Source organism: Macaca fascicularis, chromosome 15 (genome assembly GCF_037993035.2).
Source record: "Macaca fascicularis isolate 582-1 chromosome 15, T2T-MFA8v1.1".
NCBI classification, from domain to species: Eukaryota; Metazoa; Chordata; class Mammalia; order Primates; family Cercopithecidae; genus Macaca; species Macaca fascicularis.
Genome location: NC_088389.1, coordinates 126,441,574 through 126,468,499, shown reverse-complemented (window position 1 = coordinate 126,468,499; position 26,926 = coordinate 126,441,574). Strand labels below are relative to the sequence as shown.

The 26,926-nt window shown below is 44.2% G+C and overlaps 1 protein-coding gene across 16 annotated transcripts in view; it reads right to left on the bottom strand.

Moving 5' to 3' along the window:
• CDC14B (cell division cycle 14B) overlaps positions 1-22,009 on the bottom strand; it is a 128,523-nt gene extending 106,514 nt beyond the window's left edge. For 13 of the 16 annotated variants that reach the window (XR_010581663.2, XR_010581662.2, XR_012424940.1 and 10 more), the window contains exon 1: positions 21,688-22,009. Coding sequence is in view for 10 of the 16 variants with exons in the window: in XM_005582332.5 (XP_005582389.1) it covers positions 21,688-21,847 (160 nt within the window). In the remaining 6 variants the exon portion in view is untranslated. The remainder of the gene's footprint in view (positions 1-21,687) is intronic. The other 3 variants (XM_074017979.1, XM_065530864.1, XM_045372894.3) reach the window with 2 other exon arrangements.
• Between the last annotated feature and the right edge of the window lie 4,917 nt (positions 22,010-26,926).

The following is a 26,926-nucleotide window of genomic DNA, read 5'->3' as shown; positions in this document are numbered from 1 at the left end:
AAGAAAACATAGAGGAACTCCTCAATAAATCTGTTGAGTACAATTATGGCTTAAAATCCAGAAGCCGTAACAGAAAAGAGTAACAGAGTCAGCTATAAACTTTGTGTGGCAAACACGAAGCACTAACCAAGTATAAGCAAATCAAAAGGTAAACGACAAAAAGAAAATACATTTGTAATTCATCACAGATAATAACATAAAAATTGGAAACAGCCAATAGCCCAACAGAACAATGCACAAAGAATATTTATGGCCAGTTTTCAGAAACTCAATCTATACTCAAAAGAGAAATACAAATGAAAATACAAATGAAATACAAATGAGACTCTAATTTTCTACCTATTAGATTGACAAAAATCTAAAAGTTTGGTAACACACTTTGTGAAGTTTTTTTTTTGAGATGGAGTCTCATTATGTCGCCCAGGCTGGAGTGCAGTGGCACGATCTTGGCTCACCGCAACCTCTGCCGCCTGAGTTCAAGCAATTCTCCTGCCTCAGCCTCCTGAGTAGTGGGGATTACAAGCACCTGCCACTGCGCCCAGCTAATTTTTATATTTTTTAGTAGAGATGGGGTTTCACCATCTTGGCCAGGCTGGTTTTGAACTTCTGACCTTGTGATCCACCTGCCTGGGCCTCCCAAAGTGCTGGGATTACAGGTGTGAGCCACTGCATCTGGCCTATTTGTGACGTTATTAAAAAAAAAAAGTACTCTCATACATTGCTAGTGGGACTGTAAATTGGTAGATCTTCCATCAAAATTACAAATACATATACCTCTAACTCAGCAGTGCACTTTTGGAATGCCACTCTGATACACATCTGTATATATGTGAAATGACATATAGGTACCAGATTATTAAATACAGCATTTTCATACCTAAAGACAGAAAACAATCCACATGAGCATCAACAAGGGATTGCTTAAAGATCTTTTGTATATTATAAAGTGAAATTCTATGTAGGTACAAAAATAATGAGAAAATTCTGTGAAATAAAGTTGAAATCTTTCCAAGATGTATCATATTCCATCAAATCTAAAATGTACTTTTCTCACATTTGAATATCTCTGAAATTATGCCATATCTTATAACCAGTAACTTACAATTATAATTGGCAGCATTTCTCCTTTCTTAGAAGTACTTAAAGCTGGGTGTGGGGGCTCACGCCTATAATCCCAGCACTTTCGGAGGCCAAGGTGGGCGGATCACCTGAGGTCAGGAGTTCAAGACCAGCCTGGCCAACATGGTGAAACCCTATCTCTACTAAAAATACAAAAAATTAGCCAGGCATCGTGGTGGGTGCCTGTAATCCCAGCTACTCGAGAAGCTGAGGCAGAAGAATCACTTGAACCAGGAGGCGGAGGTTGTGGTGAGCCGAGATCACGCCATTGCACTCCAATCTGGGCAACAAGAGTGAAACTCCGTCTCAAAAAAAAAAAAAAAGTAAGCAAAAATAATAGTAACATTATATTGGATTTTGGAATCAATGAATTATGACATCATCAGTTGAGAACAGTAAGTGCAGAGCCATGTGGAGCACAAGCTATCTCTCAATTCGAAGAGAATCTGTTTAATGCAATGTAGTGTCCTGGACTGTATCCAGGAGCAGAAAAAAGATATTAATGAAAAACCTGGGGAAATCCAAATAAAATCTAGAGTTTAGCTAATAATTCACAATGATGTTAGCTTCTTAGTTGTGACAAATACACTATGGCAACATAAGATGTTTTCATTTCAGGAAACTGGGTGAGCTCTCTGTATTATTTCTGTAACTTTTCTTCTCTTTTTTTTGAGACGGAATCTCTCTCTGTCGCCAGGCTGGAGTGCAGTGGTGCGATCGCAGCTTATTACAACTTCCACCTCCCAGGTTCAAGCGATTCTCCTGCCTCACCCTCCGAAGTAGCTGGGACTACAGGCGCGCACCACCACACCCAGCTAATTTTTGTATTTTTAGGAGACACAGGGTTTCACCATGTTGACCAGGATGCTCTCAATTTCTTGACCTTGTGATCCATCCACCTTGGCCTCCCAAAGTGCTGGGATTACAGGCATGAGCCACCGTACCCGGCCATTATTTCTAAATGTAACTTTTCTATAAATCTAAATTTATCCCAAAATAAAAAGGGTAAAATAATAATTTTTTAAAGAATCTTGGCTGAGCATGGTGGCTCACACCTGTAATCCCAGCACTTTGGTAGGCTGAGGTGGGAGAACCACTTGAGGCCAGAAGTTTGAGACCAGCCTGCACAATATAACAAGAGCCCATCTCTACTACAAAAAAAAAAAAATTATCTATTTTATGCAAATACATTAAAAAAAAAAAAAACTCTGGAGGGAAATGAAAACTTAAAATCTGTGAGGGATAGCAGGAGTGAGAAGAACTGGACGGATGAGGACAAGGAGGGGCTGATGAGAGGCTGTTCACTTTATACTTATTCTCAGAACCATGTGAATTTATTTACCTACCAAAATATCAAGTGTAAAAAGTTATTAAAAGGTATCTTATGAGGGAGATTAATGGGATAAGGAGAGAGTATTCTAAACAGAGCTTATGTTTTTGTTTTTGTTTTTTGAGATGGGGTCTTACTCTGTCGTACAGGCTGGAGCGCAATGGTGCGATCTTGGCTCACTGCAACCTCCGCCTCCCAAGCTCGAGCGATTCTCCCGCCTCAGCCTCCCGAGTAGCTGGGATTACAGGTGTGCACCACCAAGCCCGGCTAATTTTTGTATTTTTAGTAGAGACAGGGTTTTACCATATTGGCCAGGCTGGTCTTAAACTCCTGACCTCAAGTGATCCACCTACCTCAGCTTCCCAAATTGCTGGGATTACAGGCATGAGGCACCGCACCCGGCCTAGCGCTTGTGTTTATAACCTATAAACTGTAACAGCAAGCCATGGCTTGGCTAGGGATGGTGTCCACAACTCCTAAAATTTTCTACCCAATGTTATGCAAATGAATTTATGTACATTTTGCTCAGTAGAGGACACACAAGGAAATAGATTATTATGCAACCATATAATGGAACAGTATGCATCCACTAAAAAAAGATATCCATGTTTAGAAGTGTTTATGACAATAAAATATTCCACTACATTATATGAAATAGGAAAAAAGTAATGATATAATAGTACTTGGAATATTTATCTTGTTGATGTGAAAGTGTATGCGACAGAGCAAGACTTCTCAAAAAAAAAAGTAAGTGTATTTCTCTATACACATAGCTGTGTATCTAAACATGCTCTGAACAATCTAAAAACCTAACTGTGGGGTCAGGTGCAGTGGCTCACAACCTGTAATCCCAGCACTTTGTGAGGCCAAGGCAGGCAGATCACGAGGTAGAGAAATTGAGACCATCCTGGCCAACATGGTGAAACCCCGTCTCTACTAAAAATACAAAAATTAGCTGGGCGTGGTGGTGCATACCTGTAGTCCCAACTACTCAGGAGGCTGAGGCAGGAGAATTGCTTGAACCCGGGAGACAGAGGGTGCAGTGAGCCGAGATTGCACCACTGCACTCCAGCCTGGTGACAGAAAGACACTCCATCTCAAAAACAAAAAAAAAAAAACTTACAAAAGAGCTGGGCATGGCACACCTGTAAACCCAGCACTTTGGGAGGCCAAGGCAGCAGATCACTTGAGGTCAGGAGTTTGAGACCAGCCTGGGCAACATGGTGAAACCCTACCTACTAAAACTACAAAAATTAGCTGGGTGTGGTGGCGGGTGCCTGTAGTCCCAGTTACTCGGGAGGCTGAGGCAGGAGAATCACTTAAACCCCCGAGCCGAGATCGCGCCATTGCACTCCAGCCTGGGTGACAGAGCAAGACACTGTCTCAAAAAAAAAAAAAAAATTGGGAGGCTGAGGCAGGCGGATCACTAGGTCAGGAGATTGAGATAATTCCGGCTAACACTGTGAAATCCCGTCTCCACTAAAAATACAAAAAATTAGCTGGGTGTGGTGGCAGGCACCTGTAGTCCCAGCTGCTTGGGAGGCTGAGGCAGGAGAATGACATGAACCCAGGAGGCGGAGCTTGCAGTGAGCCGGGATCGCGCCACTGCACTTAAACCTGGGTGACAGAGCGAGACTCAGTCGCAAAAAAAAAAGAAAAAAAAAAAACCTAACTGTGGTAGTCATTAGTGCTGTTCACCAAATATTTCTGGCTCCCTACCTAACAGGCACATTGCCTATTGGGTGGAGCCATTTGATTACTTCTGGCCAGTGAGCTATGAGTGGAAAAAGGCATCTAAATGTTAATTCCAGACCTTCCACAGCTCTTTTCCCTCTGCACAGGGACCGGTAATACTGAGAAGATGCTGCTCATCAGCCCATGTTCCCCAAGCAGTCACAACAAGCACAGTTCCCTGCTGAAGCACAGCACCTCTGCAAAAAACAAGAATTACATTTGTATTTTCAGCTGCTGAGATCTGGGGGTCTTATTTTTTATTAACACATATAGTAGTCCGTTTTCACATTGCTGATAAGGACATACCCAAGACTGGGTAATTTACAAAAGAAAGAGGTTTAACAGACTCAGAGTTCCGCGTGGCTGGAAAGCCTCAGGATCGTGGCAGAATGTCTCACATAGCAGCAGACAAGGGAAGAGAACTTGTGCAGGGAAACTCCCCTTTATAAAGCCATCAGATCTCATGAGACTTATTCACTATCGTGAGAACGGCACAGGAAAGATTCAATGACCTGCCCCCATGATTCAATGACCTCCCACCGGGGTCCCTCCCAGTACCCGTGGGAATCGTGGGAGCTACAATTCATGAGATTTGGGTGGGGACAAAGCCAAACTATATCACCACACAACCGAGTCTAACCTAACTACTGGAGTTAGCTATTTTATGCTATTAGGATCACTGATGATTTTTTTTTTCCTCTCTGCGTTCTTTTTTTAAAAGTAATGAGCACCTATATCATAGAAACTTTATTTGTGGGCTAGGGAGAGACACAGGTTTAGCATGAGCCTTAGCACTGAAGAGACACTGACTACACCAAGGCTATTATCACCACATCTCAACTTAGAGCAGCTTGAAACCATCAGCCTCCAGCCAGCTACTGGATGGAAACCAGCAGCTTAACCATCCGTTAAGATCGTCCATCTCCCTTTGTTCCAATTCTGTGCTCACTGAGTAACCCTAAGAGCAGTGAAAAAGCCAAGATGCAGAACAATGAGAATTATGTGCTGTAATTTGAGGAGATGGAAACATACACACACACACACACATACACACGTACACACGTAAATACACAGAACATCTCTGGTAAGACACACAAGACGTTAGTAATATTGACAGATTATGGGGAGGGAAAACAGGAAAGTGCCTTAGTCTATGTTGTTTACTCTTTTGTAAATCTTTTGAATTTTAAACTACATGCATACATTACCTATTAAAAAAATAAAATGAAATGAAAAACTTAGAAAAAGAAAGCAACTCTAGGTGAAGAGGTATAGTGCTGTCTAGTTGGTCACGTCTGAAAAATACAGGAAGCTGAACCAAGGGCCAGGCATAGGCCAATGATAAATGCGTCATGAAACTAGAAACCTGGTTGCACCACAAGTGCAGGCTTAAAAGGGAGGAAGACCGGCACTACTTAGTCAAAGACGTTCTAAATGCTGCCCACGGACATTCGAGAAACTGCAGAAAAATTATTTCTAAAATTATTATGCTTCCAATGTCAAGGCTTTTATTATTGAATCTTGATCCCATGTGAAAGTTGAGCATGTTAAATTCCACTTCTTACAAGATTAGCAGTATGACTTATTTTTCCCCTTCACTAGAACAGACTGAATTATCTCTGAAGAAAAAATGAAAAGGCACTGCACAAGATTTTAATAGCGAGGAAAGCATCCAAAAAGGTACTGATAGTAAACAGCACCGAGTGATATCACGTGGTAACCTGTGATCTCCCTACTGCCTAGCTTCGTGTAAGCATGTGACACACAGATTAGAAACCCTGAAACAATTAAACCAGTAGATCCACCTTGAAACATTCCCAGGAGTACCTAAGTATTTGTTATCTGCCCTTGTTCGAAATAAAAGACTTAAAGTGGTCGAATTTACAGGCACACACTCTGTCTAGCTGAGGACGAGGAGTTCCTGGAAATGGAACTTGAACGGAATCCGCAGTCTCTGTGGAGATCCTTTCCTGGCATGCTACACTGGCAATGGCTCAGCTTTTCCAGTCGCTCCGCATTCACTGAAGTCAGGACCTGTCACTGGCCATAATTCTAGTCACACAACTGTTAGTCAAACCTCCAAGTACGGTGATGTTTATAAAGCCTTTCATAAAAATCACACAACTTCCAACAGTCCTTAATTGCATACTTATCTTTACCTGGTTTCCTTAAACATTTCCTTGAAAAGGCCTCGTGAAGCTTGCATTTATTTATTATTATTATTATTACTATTATTTTGAGACAGAGTTTCACTGTTGTTGCCCGGGCTGGAGTGCAATGGTGCAAACTCAGCTCACCGCAACCTCAGCTCACTGCAACCTCTGCCTCCCGGGTTCAAGCAATTCTCCTGCCTCAGCCTCCCAAGTAGCTGGGATTATAGGCGCGTGCCACCATGCCCGGCTACTTTTTTTGTATTTTAGTAGAGATGGGGTTTCACCATGTTGGCCGGGCTGGTCTCGAACTCCTGACCTCAGGTGATCCACCCACCTCTGCCTCCCAAAGTGCTAAGATTACAGGTGTGAGCCCCCGTGCTCGGCCGAGGCTTGCATTTTAAACAGTCAGTTTAGTACTCACCTTTCCATTGCTTCTAACAAATCCGCCCTGTCACATGCATATGCTTTCTCAACATTCACTGTCAAAAATGCCCTACCAGGACACAACATAGTGACAGTAACACATCCAATTTAGGGATAATGGTTGAGAGGGAACCAGCTAAGAACTTACAATAATAGCACTAAGAGCACAGAGGGAAAAAATAACAATAACGTAATGGAATGCAGCAGGTGCTATTAAGAACCAGTCTTATCTCCTCCCCAATTGCAGCACAATTTCCAATTGCACCAGTATTTCTTTCAGGGCTTCCTCTGGCCTAAAGAGTCCATTTTGCCTCCTGTCACAGGACTTGAAAATGATCACTCCCCACTCCCTAGCCAAGCCTCAAGCAGGGGTAAGTGACTGGCATATAAATATCCCACACCTCAGTGAGGATAACTCTGCAGCATGTCTCCTATACTGGCTCCCAGGATTCCCCTGCAGCCTCTAACTCCATTCCCACAGTAGTCACCTGCCTGATAATGAGCCATTTGTGGCTAGCCTTTCCTTACCATCTCACTTCCCCACTCCCCTGTGAGTGCTTCCTGGGATCACTCCCCAAGGAAGTACTTGCACTGGACCCTTGACTCAGCATCTGTTCTGGGGAACGCAAAGCAAGACACTGACTGCAGACATATATGTGCCTACTTAGTTTCAGTAAAATATTTCAAGGGCCAGGGGCGGTGGCTCACGCCTGTCATCTCAGCACTTCGGGAGGCTGAGGCAGGAGAATCGTTTGAACCCGGGAGGCAGAGGTTGCAGTGAGGCGAGATTGAGCCACTGCACTCCAGCCTGCGCAACAAGAGCGAAACTTTGCCTCAAAAAGAATTTTTTTTCAAAAACAAATAGTTACAACAAAGCAGCACTGCTTGTGTTACGTTCAATGGGATGTGTAACAGGTACCCAAAAAATCAGCTTTTTCTAAAAAATAGCTTTTATACCATTAAAGGACAAAACTTAATATTTACATTCATAAGTCTCCATATTAAAATAATATTTGTTACCCGGGCATGGTGGCTCATGCCTGTAATCCCAGCACTTTGGGAGGCTGAGGTGGGCAGAGGTCAAAAGTTCAAGACCTGCCTGGTCTACATGGCAAAACCCCATTTCAACTAAAAATACAAAAATAAACCAGTGTGGTGACATGTGGTAATCCCAGCTACTCAGGAGGCTGAGGCAGGAGAATCGCTTGAACCCGGGAGGCGGAGGTTGCAGTGAGCCAAGATCACACAACTGTACTCTAGCCTGGGCAACAGAGCAAGACTCCATCTCAAAAAAAAAAAAAAAAGAATATTATTTGTTCTCTGAAATCATTTTAAACCAAGAGTTCCAGCCAGGTGCAGTGCTCATGCTTGTAATCCCAGCACTTCGGGAAGCCTGGGCAGGAGGATAGCTTGAGCCCAGGAGTTCTAGACCACCTGGGCAACGGAGTGAGACCTCATCTCTACTAAAAGTTATTTTGGGCCGGGCGCAGTGGATCATGCCTGTAATCCCAGCACTGCTCTGGCTAACATGGTGAAACCCCATCTCTACTAAAAAATACAAAAAAATTAGCAGGCGTGGTGGCGGTTGCCTGTAGTCCCAGATACTTGGGAGGCTGAGGCAGAAGAATGGCGTGAACCCGGGAGGTGGAGCTTGCAGTGAGCCAAGATCGCGCCACTGCACTCCAGCCTGGGAGACAGAGCGAGGCTCCGTCTCAGGGGGAAAAAAAAAAAAGCTTTTTTGTGTGCTTTTTTTTTTTTTTTATTTTTTGGAGATGGAGTTTCGCACTTGTTACCTAGGCTGGAGTGCAATGGCATGATCTCGGCTCACCGCAACCTCTACCTCCCAGGTTCAAGTGATTCTCCTGCCTCAGCCTCCCAAGGAGCTGGGATTACAGGCACATGCCACCATGCCCAGCTAATTTTGTATTTTTAGTAGAGACGGGGTGTCTCCATGTTGGTCAGACTGGTCTCGAACTCTCGACCTCAGATGATTTGCCCGCCTCAGCCTCCCAAAGTGCTGGGATTACAGGCGTGAGCCACCGTGTCCTGCCTACTAAAAATTTTTTTTTAATTAGCTGGGCAGGTTGGCGTGCACCTGTAGTCTCAGCTACTCAGGAGGATCACAAGTACAGGAAATGGAGGCTGCTATGACTGTGTCACTGCATGCCAGCCTGGCCAACACAGGAAGACTGTGTCTCAAAAAAAAAAAAAAAAAAAATTTAAATAAGAATTCTTAATCCAGAGCTTTGATTAAAAAAAAAAAAAAAGATCTGAGTTTATTGGGAATTACTGGTTAGCTTTCAGAATATCCCACATATCTTTATTTTCAGAACTCCCAAAACTCTCATATTAAGAAAAAATTCTGTTAGCACTGTGGCAGGAAATGGTTGTCTTCTGAATCTATAAATTTAAGCTCTAAAAATCTGATCAATGCTACCTGAAAAGGCCCCCATGGATAAGGGATGCTTTGAGGTCCTTTTCCTGCCTTCCTCAGTAAGACAGATTTCATTAAATTTTTTTTTTTTTCATTTTGGAGCAAAGCTGTTCCTTACTTCAGGTTTAATGTGATATCTTAATGCTTGTTAGTGGCAGAATACAAGAGCAATGTGGGATGGATCTGGGGAAGCTGGAAAAGAATCTTTCCCTCATGCTGGAGTAGAGTCCATTCCCACTCCCAGCTATCACCCACCACACAACTGCCACCACAGGGGCAATGGCGCTGTCGAGAAGCAGAAAGCAGACTCTTACGTTGCTGTGATCCAGAACGGTTCCTTCTGGTTGTGGAGGGGAAAATATGAGGATCTTTAAAACCTAGTTCAAACCTCCTTTCCAAGGATCCCATTCATTCAGAGGCACCCATCTTGTTTGACTCTCTCTGACTTTCACGGATAAGGTCTTCCATGCAAACCAGCTGGCGGCACCAGGCTATACCTTGCCTGACCCAGTCTGCGTGCTAGTGTCAATTCCCAGACGTCAGTGGTCCAGTCTGAAATCTCTACCACATCTTTTTCAGCAGCTGTTGCAAGGATGAGACTATCAAACGCACTCAAACGTATCTGGATTGAATTAGTGCTGTACGCCCTTTCAGTTACAGTAGTTTAAAATTAGAATATATTAATAGTGGAGTTAAAATCCCAGCCTCGCCGGGCGCGGTGGCTCAAGCCTGTAATCCCAGCACTTTGGGAGGCCGAGGCGGGTGGATCACGAAGTCAGGAGATCGAGACCATCCTGGCTAACATGGTGAAACCCCGTCTCTACTAAAAATACAAAAAACTAGCGGGGCGTGGTGGCGGGCGCCTGTAGTCCCAGCTACTTGGGAGGCTGAGGCGGGAGAATGGCGGGAACCCGGGAGGCGGAGCTTGCAGTGAGCCGAGATCACGCCACTGCACTCCAGCCTGGGAGACACAGCGAGACTCCGTCTCAAAAAAAAAAAAAAAAAAAATCCCAGCCTCAGTTGTGTTTGTTAGCTACACTCAAAGCTTTTTTGACAGTTCATTGTCAGAAAAGAGATACATGTTAAGATGCTTCACTTTCACATATTAGCTGCTTCCAACAAGCTACCTAATGACAGTATTACAATAATAAATTCCAAGAGCAAACTGAGAACAACTCCCCAAAATTTAAGACCGACATTCAAATTCTATTATACATTCATGTCAAAGCAGTTCTTCCCCAGCACCCATAAATGAATGGAAAATTAGAATGCTTTTCAGTTCAAGTCACACAATTAAATCTAGTTCCCGAAATATTTAGCAATCTTTATCTTTAGTGCCTTCAATTTAAGAAGCAATACTCATCTTAAAGGTGCTCTGTAATTACTTCTTACCGAGAATAAACAAGAAATCTTATTTTAAATTATATCCTCTGGGATAGCTAGAGATCCAAATTAGAGACGTAGAATTAATTGAAATGTAGACCTTTTCCTTTAGATATATTTTAGTAGAGATAGGGTTTTCAGTGAATTATTAACATATACTTATAGATGATCAGTTACATACCAAAATGACCCTTTTCCCTATTGTTTCTTTTAAAGGTTAAAACACACACACACACACACACACACACACAAAGAAAAGACACACCATAAGACAGATTATTTTCACCAGATATTGGAAAACTTATTCGTTCATATATATATTTTTGAGATGGAGTCTCACTCTTTCACCCAGGCAGGAGTGCAGGGTGCAATCTCTGCTCAGTGCAACCTCTGGTTCAAGCGATTCTCCTGCCTCAGCTTCCTGAGTAGCTGAGATTACAGGTGCATGCCAACATGCCTGGCTAATTTTGTACTTTTAGTAGAGACGGGGCATCACCATGTTTGCAAGGCTGGCCTTGAACTCCTGACCTACAGTAATCCGCCCGCCATGGCCTCCCCAAAGTGCTGGGATTACAGACATGAGCCACTGCGCCCAGTCCAAATTATTCATTTTGTATAGGAATGATCGAGTGACATTTCCAACACACAATTCTTTCAAACTGATGCTATTTAAATGAAGAAAAGAGCAAAACTACATAATGACTAATTCTTTCATTACCTGTCTTCATTGAGATGATGATTTAAGAGTGTATTCTTTCTCAGTCTTCAGGGAAAAGGGGCATGTATAAATCTTCACATCCCTTCCCCTCCGTTCTTTAGTAACACTTGGCCCAATTCAAGTAGTTGCTCAATAAATACTTGTTGAATGGATACATTAATTAATTCTATAGCACCATTCACATAAATACAAATAATAAATGAGCAAAACCCAAAGAATGATTCAGCTGACACGGTCCTAAAATTGAGAGAAGGCTTTGCAGAATTCAGAATCTGTAATGATAGTATTGCATTATGGATTGGATATAAAAAGATCAACGTCATAAACCACAAAGCAGTGCCAAGAAAGTAATTTTACTTTCAAATGAGAACTTGAAAGAACAATAAATATCACAGACATCAGGAACAAGATGTTTTTATTTTGTAAAAAGTACACTGCCAACCAAATTTTAATAGTATAAAACTGAACTACCTGAGAAATGAAGTTGATATGTGATCTTATGCAACTAGAATTAATTTATCCAGCCTAGCTTCTTCAGCTTTTCAGACTCAAAGACAATGAATAGGACCAAATTTGTGAACCAACTGGTGAATGAAGCATTCTCTAAGAGAACTGCTCCTCTAGAATATAAACAATGCTGAGATTAAAGAAACTGTATAAAAGACCAAAAGATTAAAGTTAGAATTGTTTTAAATCGGAAAGATATATAGATACATACACACACACACACACACACACACACACACACGCCCACGCCCATTCAGATTTGTTTTGTGCTTACTGCCCATATCTGAGGCATTTGAAAGTCAAAGTGAATAAGAATACTTTTTTATGTATTTATTTATTTTTTTTTTTGAGATGGAGTCTCACTCTGTTGCCCAGGTTGGAGTGCAGTGGCGCAATCTCGGCTCACTGCAAGCTCTGCCTCCCAGGTTCAGACCATTCTCCAGCCTCAGCCTCCCAAGTAGCTGGGACTACAGGCGCTTGCCACCACGGCCGGCTACTTTTTTGTATTTTTAGTAGAGATGGGGTTTCACCATGTTAGCCAGGATGGTCTCGATCTCCTGACTTTGTGATCCACCCGCCTCAGCCTCCCAAAGTGCTGGGATTATAGGCATGAGCCACCACACCCAGCAAGAATACTTTGTAAATTAAAAAAAGAATACAGAAGCACTACCCTGTTCCCCTAGTTAGCATTTCATGACATTTCCCTCTTGCCAAACTCAGTAAATAGGATATAAATCTATTAGTCAAATAAATGTCTAGAAAGAACTAAATGACCGCAAAAAAAAAAAAAAAATCAGGAGTAGCTGTTATAGTTATAACAACTCACTGTGAGTACCCTTTCCACAAGAGCCTACAAAAGTGAGATTCAATTTAAAAAGAAAAATTGAATATTACCAAAAAATATCTACCACCCAAAACTTGGTATTCATATTAATCCAATAAAATATCACAGAAACTACTTTCAGTATTAACCATCACAGAAACCAACAAAACCTTTCATATAAAGACAGATTTCCACTTAAGTCATAAACATGCCAACGCTGCTCTACAGTTCCAGAAAACTGACCTGCTGCCTAAGATTAAGACAAGCAAACAGGAAAGCACGGAACCAAGAACGACAACTAACAGATGAAATTCTACAGTTTAAAGTAATATAAAAGAACTGCAAAGTAGTCAATGATCTGAATACCTTTGTTGGAGCAGTATCCATGAAAAGCTATAGAAAAAAAAAAAGAGAGAAAAGGGCGTAAAACTTTCATATAAACTAGAGAGTCCAGATGAGATGTACACATTCCAGTTCAATATCCTTGAGTTTAGGAAGGTTACCATCAATTTTGGAAAAAGTTTTCAAAAGTAATCCCTGCCTAATATGGAAGTCAATTCTTCTTATAACGCTAGAAATCAAATGACTCACTTTGGAAGCTAAAAATGAAACAGTGGAAAGAAAGAATATTTGAAGATTGGTTAGTTCCTGCGAACTAGTCTGTTTGTCTCTAATACAATCTCTTCCACATTTGTCCTCAACAACCCCGCACCTACTTCCCTCATTCATAAAGGCGCCTGATCTAAAGGAGGCATGGCTTTGACATGTTCAAATAGGCTATGTTTTCATGTCAACTTACAAATCCTTATAACAATTTTAATGTGAAGGATTTACTTAGGTAATAAAAATATTCAGAAGCTAAGATGGGAAGGAAAACAAAAAATACTGGCTACTAAAATTCACTTTTCCCAGGGTAATAAAAAATAGATTTAAAGATCTAATTTCTTCTTTATATCCTACTCCCAACCTTTCCAAATAAGTTGTGTCTCTGCGACACATTAAGCATGGAAACGTCCTTTGAAAGGCAATTTGTTTTACAAACAAACAAACAAACAAAGGCCCTGTCTGCCAATAATATGCACCATCAGTTTCAAATCTTTTGGATAATTGTCTGTGAAACACTATTTTAAAACATATACAAGAACAGCATTTTTTAAATTAACCACTCTGAAAATTTATATTCTATCAGTAAATAATTTCATATATTGTTTTATTTTCTATCTCAGGCTCTCCCATGGTAGAGGGGACTCCCATCTTTAAGAAGACCTCCCCAACAATAAACTTAGCTGCAATTTAATCTTAGGCAATATAAGTCTTCAGGAGAAGGAAAATACATAACAATAGCCTCAAGAATGAAGTAACAGCTTTGGTTTATTCCTCCTCTTATAGGGCATCTTTCTCAAGAGAAACTGTAACGTTTCTCCCAAGGCAGAAAAGATGATCACCACGGCGCCAAACCTCCTCCGCTGCCCTGACAAGTATGGAGCCAGCCTCGTCTGGAGCTTTTCTGCCCTGAGCTCGCTCTCAGAAGCAGAGACAGGAACACATTGCATTTCCACTGTGCTGATTCACTGGACCTTTTGTGCAAGTACACAGGAATGTTTGCTTCTTAGTTTGAAACCCTTCCAGGCGTGATGACTGTGCCTCAGCCTGCCCTTTGTCCTCGCGGCTGCTGTCACGCGTGTGACAGGAGAGAACACTGATGCAGCCCTGGCCATCAATGGGCATCAAACCAAGCACTTCACAAGCATCCCCTTCACTTCATTCTCACAACAAATCTGTGGCCCATGAGAGCATCGAGCCTCCAAAAGGCTCCTGATAACCCGCCTGTGCTCAACCCTGGGATGGGGCAGAGACCAGGTTTCCACGGTGTCCTCGTGTCTAGCAGCTAGCGTAGTTGGCCTCATAGAATTGGCTCTTCAAAAACTCTTTGAGTAAAGTTTTTCTTCCCTAAAGATTTCAATCACAATATGCGACATGGTTACTCTATATGCTAGTTCTCCCTCAGACCCTCCCAGTGTTGTTTTCCCAATTAACACAGGAAACATAAACTGCATGAGAGCAGGGACTATCTCTAGCAGTGCTCTATTTTTAGCATTTGAAGGGGGAAGAAAGCTTGGCAGAGTAGGTATTCATTTGCACAAATTCATTATGCATTTGTTGAATGAATAAAATATCTGGAAAACGGGCTGTTAATGACAGTCAATTTGGAAAACAGCATGACCTGCAGAAGACCTGAATGATGTACTTGTTTTGCTCCTTTTCCTAAAATTCAGTAGGTAATGATTCATCTCCTAGCCTAAGTAGCACGGGACTAACTAGGGGATGTCCAATAAATCATTTATGTACAACTCTGTGAAGCAGCTTTCTCTGCTGGCAACAGTAAAAGTCAGGTAGCCATGGCTTTGCCAGAAAGAAACTACATCAATGTGGCCCAATTTTATCTCGGGCCCTTTGGCTTCTTCACAGGGGAGAGTGGAGGGTTTTGATCTCTTGAAATTCTTTCCCCTATAAAGCAAAACATCTGTCCTATCAATTCAGTGATTCCCACAGACTATCTCAGAAACTTCCAAGAAATGTCACTTGTGCGCCAATGCCCTTCTTCCATCCTAAATATCCACAGTGTGGTTTCAGTCCAGCTCTTCCTAACCCTAACAGAAACCGGGGACATTCCTTCTCATTCAAAAGCACAGAGCAATTACCATTTGCACTGACTGGCAACTCCCTGGCATCAGTGCCATTTCTGCAACACAATTATTCCACCTGCCCTTCATGTCTGCGCCCAGCTACTCCGTATGTCCACTTAAGTACGGAGTGACATTTGAAACTGTCAAATCGTTGCCTGCATGTGGTGTTGGAGTGCCTAAGGATTAGAGTTAAAGCAGATGACTAACATGAGTATCAGAAGTGAAGACGCTGAAGAATTAAGCAAGCACAGAAATCAAGAAAACAAATTCACATTACAGACACATTTAAGTGTAAGTAGAGAACCAAGACACAGGCAAGAAGAAAAACGCACACTACACACTATGACGGGCTTCGATTCCTGAAACCGAATAATCTACTATAACCCAAAACTCTTGAAGAAAAAGCAATTTTTCTCCTTGACTCAGTGTTCTACATAACAGCATTCCTTTTCTATCAAGAAAAATATACTTCCATCACTGCAATGAATATGCATAACTATTTTACATAGTAGGCATGCAATAAATACTTCTTGAATTAATGAATAAATTTTCCCTGTCTAATGTCTGCTGTGAATTTTAAAGATCCTAAAAAGGAGGGAGGGAGGAGACAACACCGTATTTGTTTATTTGATGAGTATCCAATATATCACCATTAATCAGTGCTTTAAAATGACAATCTTGACCTCAATTAGTGTTTCTCCAATAAAATTATTTGCTGTGATAATACAGACAGTCTTTAAAAGTTAGATCATGGCAGACCCAGTAGCTATTACTAATATTCTTTTTTTCTTTTTGAGACACAGTTTTGCTCTTGTCGCCCAGGAGGGAGTACAGTGGCACGATCGCGGCTCACTGCAACCTCCGCCTCCTGGGTTCAAGCAATTATCCTGCCTCAGCCTCCCAAGTAGTTGGGATTACAGGCATCCGCCACCAGCCCCAGCTGATTTTTGTATTTTCAGTAGAGACAGGGTTTCACCATCTTGGCCAGGCCGGTTTCGAACTCCTGACCTCAGGTGATCCACCCACCTTGGCCTCCCAAAGTGCTGGGATTACAGGCGTGAGTCACCACACCGGCACCAATATTCTTTACTAATCCGAATTTTTCTTTTCTTTCTTTCCTTTTTTTTTTGTTGAGACAGGGTTTCACTATGTCTCTTTTGCCCAGGGTAGAGTGCTGTGGAACGAACACAGCTCATTGCAGCCTTGACCTCCCAGGCTCAAGTGATTCTCCCACCTCAGCCTCCGGAGTAGGGGTTTTGCCATGTCGGCCAGGCTGGTCTTGAACTCCTGGGCTCAAGCGATCTGCCCACCTGGGCTTCCCAAAGTGCTGGGATTACAGGCGTGAGCTACTGCTCCCAGTCTAATCAGAAATTTAAAAAATAAAAATAGTAAAATAAATTGAAGTGCTGCACCAACTCTTACATCTTATAAATTATCAAACATAGATATATGCAATACTGTTAGAGTCTTTCAATTTTTTTTTCCTGTGGAAAGGAAAAAGTACACTGCCATGAATGGAGGTCCCTATTTAAGGGATGGGAAAATAGAGATAAAGATTCAGACCTCTGGGCCGGGAGCAGTGGCTCACGCCTGTAATCCCAGCACTTTGGGAGGCCAAGGCGGGCAGATCTCAAGGTCAGGAGATTGAGACCACGGTGAAACCCTGTCTCTACTAAAAATGCAAAAAATTAGCTGGGCGTGGTGGCGGGCACCTGTAGTCCCAGCTACTTGGGAGGCTGAGGCAGGAGAATGGCGTGAACCCGGGAGGCAGAGCTTGCAGTGAGCCAAGATCACACCACTGCACTCCAGCCTGGGCAACAGAGCCAGACTCCGTCTCAAAAAAAAAAAAAAAAAAAAGATTCAGACCTCTGACATTAAGGAGGTTCATAGAAAAATCTAGTATTTTTTCCTTGAAAACCCTCCTCAACCTCCCCACTTCCTCCAGTTTCCTAGACTGGTAACAGCTCATTCTGATCTGTACTCAGCATCTTTTTAGCATTAACGCTTACAGTTTACACTGCCTGTTTTGTTTTGTTTTGCTTTGTTTTTGAGGTGTAGTTTCAATCTGTCACCCAGGCTGGAGTGCAGTGGCACAATCTCAGCTCACTGCAACCTCCACCTCCCTGGTTCAAGAAATTCTCCTGACTCAGCCTCCCAAGTAGCTGGGACTACAGACACATGCCACCATGCCCAGTTAATTTTTGTATTTTTAGTAGAGAAGGGGTTTCACCATGTTGGCCAGGCTGGTCTCGAACTCCTGACCTCAGGTGATCCACTTGCCTCAGCCTCCCCAAGTGCTGGGATTACAGACATGAGCCACTGCGCCCGGCCTACATTGTCTTTATGACCTTTTGTTTTCATGGTAGACTGAAACTGAACTAGCAGTACAGCTCAAGTAAAAAAATTCATGTCATTGCACATGGCAAGAGGTGAATGAATGGCTCGGTGAGAGGTGGATGGGATTGGAATGAGAATTAAACCCCTTAGTCTGCTCCTAGTAAGAGTAAATGCCCAGTATAGGGGTGTGGGTGGCTAGATACTAAACAATAGTGATATATAACAAATGACAACAGGAAAAAAAATAGGCATTAAGCATCCTATATTAAATACACACACATGAAGTATCCTGGGATCTATGGGAATTCAATTTACAGATTAAATAGGCTGCAATAAAAATGTCAAGGGGCTAAGTTAAAAAATGATGTATTGAAGGGCAGGGTGGACAGAAGTGACAACATGCATTAATTTTTACAAACCTACTCCACTGTGAAAGAATCTTGTCAATCCAATAATAAGTGTTGGCAAGGATGTGGAATAATTGGTACACTGCTTACAGGAACGCTGGTGGTGCAGCCACTCTGCAAAAAGAGTCTGACGGTTCCTTAAAACATTAAACATGGAGATACCATGTGATCCTGCCATTCTGCTCCTGGGTGTTATACTGAAAACATGTCCATGCAACAACGTGTATATGAATGCTCACAGCAGCATTATTCCTAATAGTCAAAAAGTCCACTGAGGAATGGATAAAGTCCATATGTACTCTGGCCTGACATTTTCACTTCTAGAAATACATTCTATAGATACAGTCACACATATAGACAGACACATACATTGATGCTACTGCAGACATTTGCAATAGGGACTGGAAAACTCCCAAATAACCATCTATTTATTACTACTAAATAAATCATGATTTGGCCATACATGGCAGCCATCAAAAGATAATCAGCCGGGCACAGTGGTTCACGCCTATAACCTCAGCACTTTGGGAGGTCTAGGCTGGAGAGGATCACAAAGTCAGGAGTTCAAGACCAGTCTGGCCAACATAGTGAAACCCCATCTCTACTAAAAATACAAAAATTAGCTGGACATGGGCATGCACCTGTAGTTCCAAATACTCAGCAGGCTGAGGCAGAACTGCTTGAACCTGGGAGGCAGAGGGTGTGATGAGCCCAGATAGCGCCACTGCACTCCAACCTGGGCAACGGAGCGAGACTCCGTCTCAAAAAAAAGAGAACTAATCTTGCTGATAAGGCACAATTTCCAGAAACTTGAATGTGCACAGAAAACTGAAGGAGGAAAAACATTACCAAGGGAGGGAGATTCCATAAAACTCATTTGATAGGCCAGGTGAAAGTTCACACCTGTAATCCCAGCACCTTGGGAGGCCGAGGCGGGCGGATCACAAGGTCAGGAGTTCAAGACTAGCCTGGCCAATATGGTGAAACCCCGTCTCTACTAAAAATGCAAAAATTAGCCAGGCGTGGTGGCAGGCACCTGTATTCCCAGCTACTTGAGAGACTGACGCAGGAGAATTCCTTGAACCCAGGAGGCAGAGCCGAGACTGAGCCACTGCACACCAGCCTGGGAAACAAAGCAAGACTCCGTCTAAAAAAAAAAAAAGAAAAAACTCATTTGACAATGTTTGACTTTTTAGAAGTGTGCATGCACTGCTTTTTAAATTAAGAAAACAATAATAGAGGGAAAAACACATTGGGAAGGAAAGGACCAGTTGCCATTTGCTGAGGACAGGCCTCAAGCCTTCCCCCAAAAGCCCTATAAAAAGTAATCTAAACTCTGTATCTGAAGATACTTTAATTGGCCTTGTATATCACACTGCAGACTATCACTGAGGACTATCACTGTGACCTAGAGAAGTCACAGGGAAAGGTGACTATAACCTTTACTCCCCTGGAGCTCCGTTACATTAAAGCTGGACTCTTCCATTATTAGGGCTTGCAATCTGATAGGAATTTTTTTTTTTTTTTTTTAGCAGCAGCAAGATTTATTGTGAAGAGTGAAAGAACAAAGCTTCCACAGCGTGGAAGGGGACCCAAGAGGGTTGCCCGTCCTCTGATAGCATTTTTATTTCATATAATGCACCTCTCCTCAGTATTCTGCTTGGTTATATTTTTCTGAAGTTAATCAATTGGTGACTGCCTGACAAAGGCTAGCCACATCATATTTGATCTCCATCAAGGAGAAATATTTACTCCAATGACTTTGCCGTCACAAACCTTCTGATTGAAAACCTAAATGTTCATCAACAGGGACTGTCTAAATAGGTTAAAAAAAATTTAAATCTACATATACATTTAAATCCATACGTACTCGTTAATGGTTTCATTCATAAAACCGTATGTACGTTGGCCTAAGCGGTAATTAAAATCAAGCCAGTCTTGTATGCACCAACTCAGAACAATCATTCTAATAAGAAACACTACGAAAATGGAACAATGTGCAACACAACATGCTGTGTGCTACTCGCACGTGTATGGTAAAGAATATATAGCATATATAGATGCATGCACAGTCTATTTCTGGAAGGCTTCACAAGAAACTGGGAAGAGTAGTTGCCTCTAGAGAAGGACACTTGGAGGCTGTGAGACCAACTTTTCTGTAAGTACTCCTGTGCACCTTTAGAATTGGAGTTCTGCACCATGCACATGCATTAATTGTCTTAAAATTAAATTCCATTCAACACAGATCCTTTGAAGAGGTATAAATAATAACGGGCAGAAACTACGTGTAGGCCCACCCGCTCCCAGCCCCACCCGTCCTCGGTGAGGCCTTCTTCTGGGAAGTGCACAACGTTGGAGGGACCTGGCTTCTCAGCCTCAGCAGGCTTCACCTCCCGCACACCCCCCCGTAGCTATCGGCGGGGGGGACTGGGTACTCAGGGCAACCCCTTCCTCTGCCCGCTCTGGTTCCCAAGGGCCATCCACGAAAGCCGAGAAAACCTGCTCTGCTCTCAGCTTCATTTCAAAAGGACCTTAGTTTCCAGAGTGTCTATGAACCTAGAATATTATTTCTCCTAAACGTCTGTTTGTCTCAACACTTCAACTTAATGTTCTCGCCACTCCAGCTTACCTGGTTTATCAAAGGCTAGGGGCGGGAAACAGTTCTAATTAACGCCACGCACCGAGGTTGGCACATTCCCCGCCACTGAAAACAGACTGCCAATTCCCTCAAAACCGTGGACAGCTCTGCTGTTTACACAGCGTTGGCACATACATCATCACATTTAATGCCTTTACACGCGTCACTGTCAATCCCAGCAAACCTAACAGCTGCCAAATTGGATATATGAGTCTCCAAGAACGGTCGAATCAGCACTAACAGAACAGTTATCGAAGGGCTGCTTGGCTACCTGCTCTGGCTGGCTGGGATTTCTCAAAAGTGACAACCCGGGCATTCATCTTGCCGGCTGGCTCAAATGCCATCAACGTGACACCTTCCTTCTCGAGGCCCCGGCGGGGAGCAGACCCCTGGAGACGGAGGCGCGCGGGGGCGCGCTAGGGGGCGGGGCGCGGGAGGCCCGGGAGCGGGGCTCGGGCTTCCGCGCCGGACCGGCAACGCGGCGCCCCCAAGGTCCCAAGGCTACGGAGCAGCGGGGGTTTGGCCAACGCCAAAAAGGGGCAGCTCCCGTGCCAGGCGCGGTCAGCGCGCTCGGGGAATCCTCTGGGGCTGATTGAGAGGTTGTGACTCGCCCGAGGGCCAACCGGACTCGCAACCCCTGGAGGCGGAATCCACAGGAACTCAGAAGCAGCCCGCGGGGAGGAGCGGCAGGTTCGAGACGCCAGGCTGACGCCTGTAACTTAGAAAGGTGACCCTCGGTCCATCTTGCCGGTGGAGGAGGGTGCACCGGCTAAAGTTATAGCTCGCAGCCCACGCAGCTAGAAACTCGGGGCGGGGGGCGCTCCCCAGGAGCCAGGCTCCCAAAGGGGGTGTGGCGGCCGGGGCGTTTAAGGGGGTGGGGGCGAAAGTGTTTCGGCCCGGCCCCGGAGGCCCCGGGCAGCCCGGAGGGGTGGGCCAGGGCCCCGCGCCGGGTGCGGCCGTCCGGGGCCCTCCGCGCGCCCGCCGGCCGGCTCACCGGTGATGTCCAGGTACACGTCGTCCTGGGAGTCCCGGCGGCGCAGGTCCTGCTGCGTGGAGCTGCGGATCTTCTTCACTCCCGGCGAGGTCGACGAGCAGCGCCGCGAGCAGGGGGGCGCGGCGGCCCAGCTCGACCGCCGCTCGCTTTTCCGCTTCATGGAGGCGGCCGCGGCCCGTCAGGGGGCCACGACCATGGCCCCGCGCGCCCGCGCGCCCGCCGAGGCTCCCGCCAGCCCCGCGCGGGCGCTCGGGGCGGCGGGCGCAGAGCGGCGCTGCGGGGACGGCGGGCGCCGGCGGAGCCCGGCGGGAGGCGGTCGCGCAGGAGCCGGAGGAGGAGCCCGGCCCACAGCGCCTGCCCCGCTCCCTCCCGCGGCCGCCGCGGGACCCGCGCCGCAGCCCTCTCTACAGCGCCTCCTGCCGCGGCCGGCGCCCCCAGCCCGCCCCCAGGTGCCCGCAGCCTGCTGGCGCGGCCGAGGCGACTGGGCTGCCGCTGGCGGCTGGGGCTGCCCGGGGTAACCGTGCGTGCCCACCGCGGCCGCGAGCGCTGCTGCGTAGGCGCCGGGGCACAGCCGGACGCGGCTCGTGGGGACCCCAGGAGGGCTGTTCCGTGGCGCTTCATTCACAAAAAAGGGCCCACAACCCTCCTCGGGGCCCGCAGACTGAGGCCTTTCATTGGCCAGCGCGGCGTGACGTCACGGAGACGGGGCCTTTCTACAGGCAGGTACTCGGTGACGCCATAAAGAAAACTCTGAGGGCTTCCGCCAATCAGAGATAAAGTGTGCTAGCGACCTTCGCCAGCCCCCCAACTTCTGTTTCTTCAGTGTGCTCCGGGTGCCAGCACCCCACATCCCAACTTCCTTTAGTGAGTCACCAAACATTTACACAGCCCCACCCTAGTAACTTAACTCCAGGTCTTTGGCATGTATATATCTTAAAGCATTTCTTGAATTTCCTTGTAATTCGCGCCAAGAGAAAGGGACTTTTGCCATGGCTGCCTGCTTGGGAGAGTATGGCCTGAGTACATTACCTGCAGCTGTATACATTTAAAGTAGAGTTAATTGCAGAACTTTAGTAGAACTATTTAAACAACTACGCTCTATTTATCGACCTATGTTCAAAGAGGCCAAGCAAGGGCTTCTTAAGGACCCGATAAAACTTCCGTGGAACCACAATATACCGTGGTGGTTTGCACCTCAGTTTCTCATCTCGGAATCCAGCACCCACATTAATTCAGTAATTTTATACACTCATTGCTGTGTATACCGAGGTGTCGACACGTCCGATTATATCGTGAAGGATTGACGCAAGGGGCAAATTTAGTCCTTGAATTTTTTATCTGTCACACTGTAGGGTCATATCCTCTTCTTTTTCTACTGGATTAAAATAATGCCCTATCTTCCTGGAACTTAACCAAAAACTGTCATTTTGGAGGGCCTTTAAACAAACGTCCATGGTAGCATCTAAAAGGGTGAGAAGATTGGAAAGCAGTGTTAAGATTTCATGGCCCCCAATTTTACATCTGCAAGCTGTCCCTATTTTTCACCAGCACTTGAACGTTTTATCCTGCAGTTCCGCAGTTAACTGCCAGCCTGGGGAAAAGAAAGATGAATTTGAGTCAGTCCCCTTGGAAGCCTCTCAGAAATGCAAATTTTCATAGAGCACCTCAGGAAGGGGCTCTTTGACTTCAATTGTTGTGGGCTTTTGCCTTAAGCACTGCTAAATAAGGAAGTAGGGGGGTTGTGTCTGAAGCTAGAGATGAGCAGCTCCGTAAGCACTTTTTCTTAAGGTTGATTCTCCTATTCATTCCTCCTCTGTTTCCCCTAAGGACATCAGTGAAGGCCTTAAATTTAAAAAGGTCTACATGTTTGTCTGTAGGGGCGGCCAAGAAAGCTAGAGAGTGAGAGGCTGTCTTAGAGAGCAGAAACGGTAGGTCACAGCCCTTTGTTTTGACGTGGAGGAAGAGGAGGAGACCTTTCAGACTGGCCCAGGGGCTCAGCCTTGGAAAGCCACCCAGTTTCCCAGACTACCAGGGATTTTAAAGGAGTGGGTCTTGTTTTGAATAGATATTACAAGGGAGTGGTCCGTGTGGCTCCCTAGAAGTACAGAAAAACAAATATCTCCATGACATTCTGGTCTTTTGAGAGTAAGTTGTTTAAATGTCGGGAATTTGGGAGGCAGAGGTTGCAGTGAGCCGAGATTGTGCCACTGCACTCCAGCTTGGGTGACAGAGCTAAACTCCGTCTCAAAAAAAAAAAAGTGTCATAAATACAGATAATTATATCATTTTAAATATTTTCATACTTTGCAAGTATATAATTTTATGCTTTGTATAGTATGAACAGACAAAGTATAGGACTTTGTAATTATGCAGAAGTATCTTTCCTTCTTGTGAATAGGAAGTCTGTGTGCTGAGTATACACATTAAAGTTTTAAACCCTATTTATCTTTTGTTTTTAGGTCATGTTTAGATAGAGGCAGAAAAGTGCTGTTTCCTAGCTGATACTTGTTTTGTGTGTGTGGCTCTGCTCTTGAACAGTTTGACTCCTCCCCCTCTTGATAAGTTGATCCCTGGGCTCTGAGAATTTGGCCACAGGAAATGTATTTTAGTTTGCTTCCCTGATTAGTTGGTTGTTCATTGCTTGACAACTCATCATAGAATTTTAGAGCTTGAAAGCTCCTTAGACAATATTTGGTCGAAGGCTATCCTTTCACAGTGAGGACATGGGGACCCAGATGAGTGGCTAGAGTGGGAACCAAAACTCTCTAGAATCTGGGTTGTCTTTTCCTGAACTGCTGAGCTTAGGGAACAGATGCATCTGGTTGATTCTCAACATTATGGCAGCACAATGAAAAGAAAAAAAGGAGGGACTCTCTAAAATATTCCTCTTTCCTAGGTAAATTCACCCTGAAATGAAAACAATTGTGGAACATTTTCTTATATGTATATTCCAGATAGATCATATTCTGAAAATGTGAAATGTTACACTAAAATCAGTAGCAACTGGTTGATAGATAGGTGATGTGAATTTCAAATAATGTAAGTTTCAGAATCTGTGAATTACAGTTTTAATTATGTGAAGATAAATAATTTGTACAAAGTCAATTTCCATAAGTTGGTTAATTTCATAAAAGGTTAAATTTGATAAATATGGTATGTTCCATAAAAAGTTAAATTTCCATAAAACTAGAGGGCTTAGGTGTCAGTCATATGGGAAAATGGGCACACACTGAAGTCTTCACTCTCATGTATAAAAAGAGTTGTTTTGGGCCAGGTGCCGTATCTCACACCTGTAATCCCAGCACTTTGGGAGGCCAAGGCAGGCAGATCACCTGAGGTCAGGAGTTCGAGACCAGCCTGCTCAACGGGGAAATCCCGTCTCTATTAAAAATACAAAAATAAGCCAGTCATGGTGATGCGTGCCTATAATCCCAGTTACTTGGGAGGCTGAGGCAGGAGAATTGCTCCAACCTGGGAGGTGGAGCTTGCAGTGAGCCAAGATCGTGCCACTGCCCTCCAGCCTGGGTGACAGAGTGAGACTCCGGCTCAAAAAAAAGAAAAAGAGTTGGTTTTGTTTCATTGGATATCCTGGCAATCCCAACATTAATCTGAAGTCTGCCATGTTCATGCCCCTTAAGATGAAAATCTTTTAGAACCATAAAAATGGAAGGAATGAATGTTTGTTGAGCTACCACCAAATACTGGACACTGCTAGGGGCTTCATTCTCATGCCCTGTTGCGTGGTATTCTCATTTGAGAGGTCATGGCAGTTATCCTAGGTCACTAAATCAGTTTGGTTTGGAAACCCAGGATACAGAACCACATGTGGCTCAAGTACTGAGGGGCTGGCATCATTTTTCACTGACAAGAGCAGGGTCTAAAGGGATCCTCCTTGCAGGTGGGTTTCTGAAATTAAATAATAAGTATAGTTGTGTAAAATGTCAGCAATTTGGATGAACTTCTTTGGACCTCAGACCACACCGTAGTATTGTAGATTTTTTTATTTTTTTATTCTTATTTTTATTTATTTATTTTTGAGACGGAGTCTCGCTCTGTCACCCAGGCTGGAGTGCTGTGGCCGGATCTCAGCTCACTGCAAGCTCCGCCTCCCGGGTTCCCGCCATTCTCCTGCCTCAGCCTCCCAAGTAGCCAGGACTACAGGCGCCCGCCACCTCGCCCGGCTAGTTTTTTTTTTTTTTTTTTGTATTTTTTAGTAGAGACGGGGTTTCACCGTGTTAGCCAGGATGGTCTCGATCTCCTGACCTCGTGATCCGCCCGTCTCGGCCTCCCAAAGTGCTGGGATTAGTATTGTAGATTTTTAAAACAATATTTCTGCTGTTAATTTGTTTTTTGGTTATATACACTCCTGCTAAAAATAACTACAATCATGCATGTCTTAACGAAGGGAATGCTTCTAAGAGATGTGTCACTAGATTATTTCATCGTTGTGCAAATATCATAGAGTACTTACACAAACCTACATGGTCTGGCCTACTACACACCTAGGCTGTACGCGAGAGCCTACTGCTCCTAGGCTGCAAACAGGTACAGCATGTTACTGTACTGAATACTGTAGGTGACTATAACAGTGGTTAAGTATTCATGTATCTAAACATCATCTAAACATAGAAAAGTTACAGCAAAACTATGGTATTAAAACCTTATGGGATCATTGTCCTGTGTGTGGTCTGTTGAACAAAACATCGTTATGTGGTACATGACTGTAAATAAAATAAATAATAATAATGAAACCCCAGGGGGCAGGGGTAGGGGACGATGAGAATTCTGGTTATTTTAAGTCTTGTGTTCAGAGTATGATCGAAGTAGCCTTCACCTGAAAGCCAAAGAGGCCTGAGCCTCAACGGACTGAATGATACCCAAATATCCCTCTAGCATTACTGTTTTTTGTTTTTTTTTTTTAGAGGGAGTCTGGCTCTGTCCCTCAGGCTGGAGTGCAGTGGCACGATCTCAGCTCAGGAGTGAGCACCACACCTGGCTTGCGTTACCTTTTGAAAGACGCTGATAAATGAGCCGGGCGTGGTGGCATGTGACTGTAGTCCCAGCTACTCCGGAGGCCGAGACAGGAGAATCGCTTGAACCCGGGAGGCAGAGGTTGGAGTGAGCAGAGATCGCGCCATTGCACTCCAGCGAGATCCTGTGTCAAAAAAAAAAAAAGAAAAGAAAAACAAAGATGCTGACGTGCATTCTACATACTGTCAGGTAGTCAGTATGTCTCTAG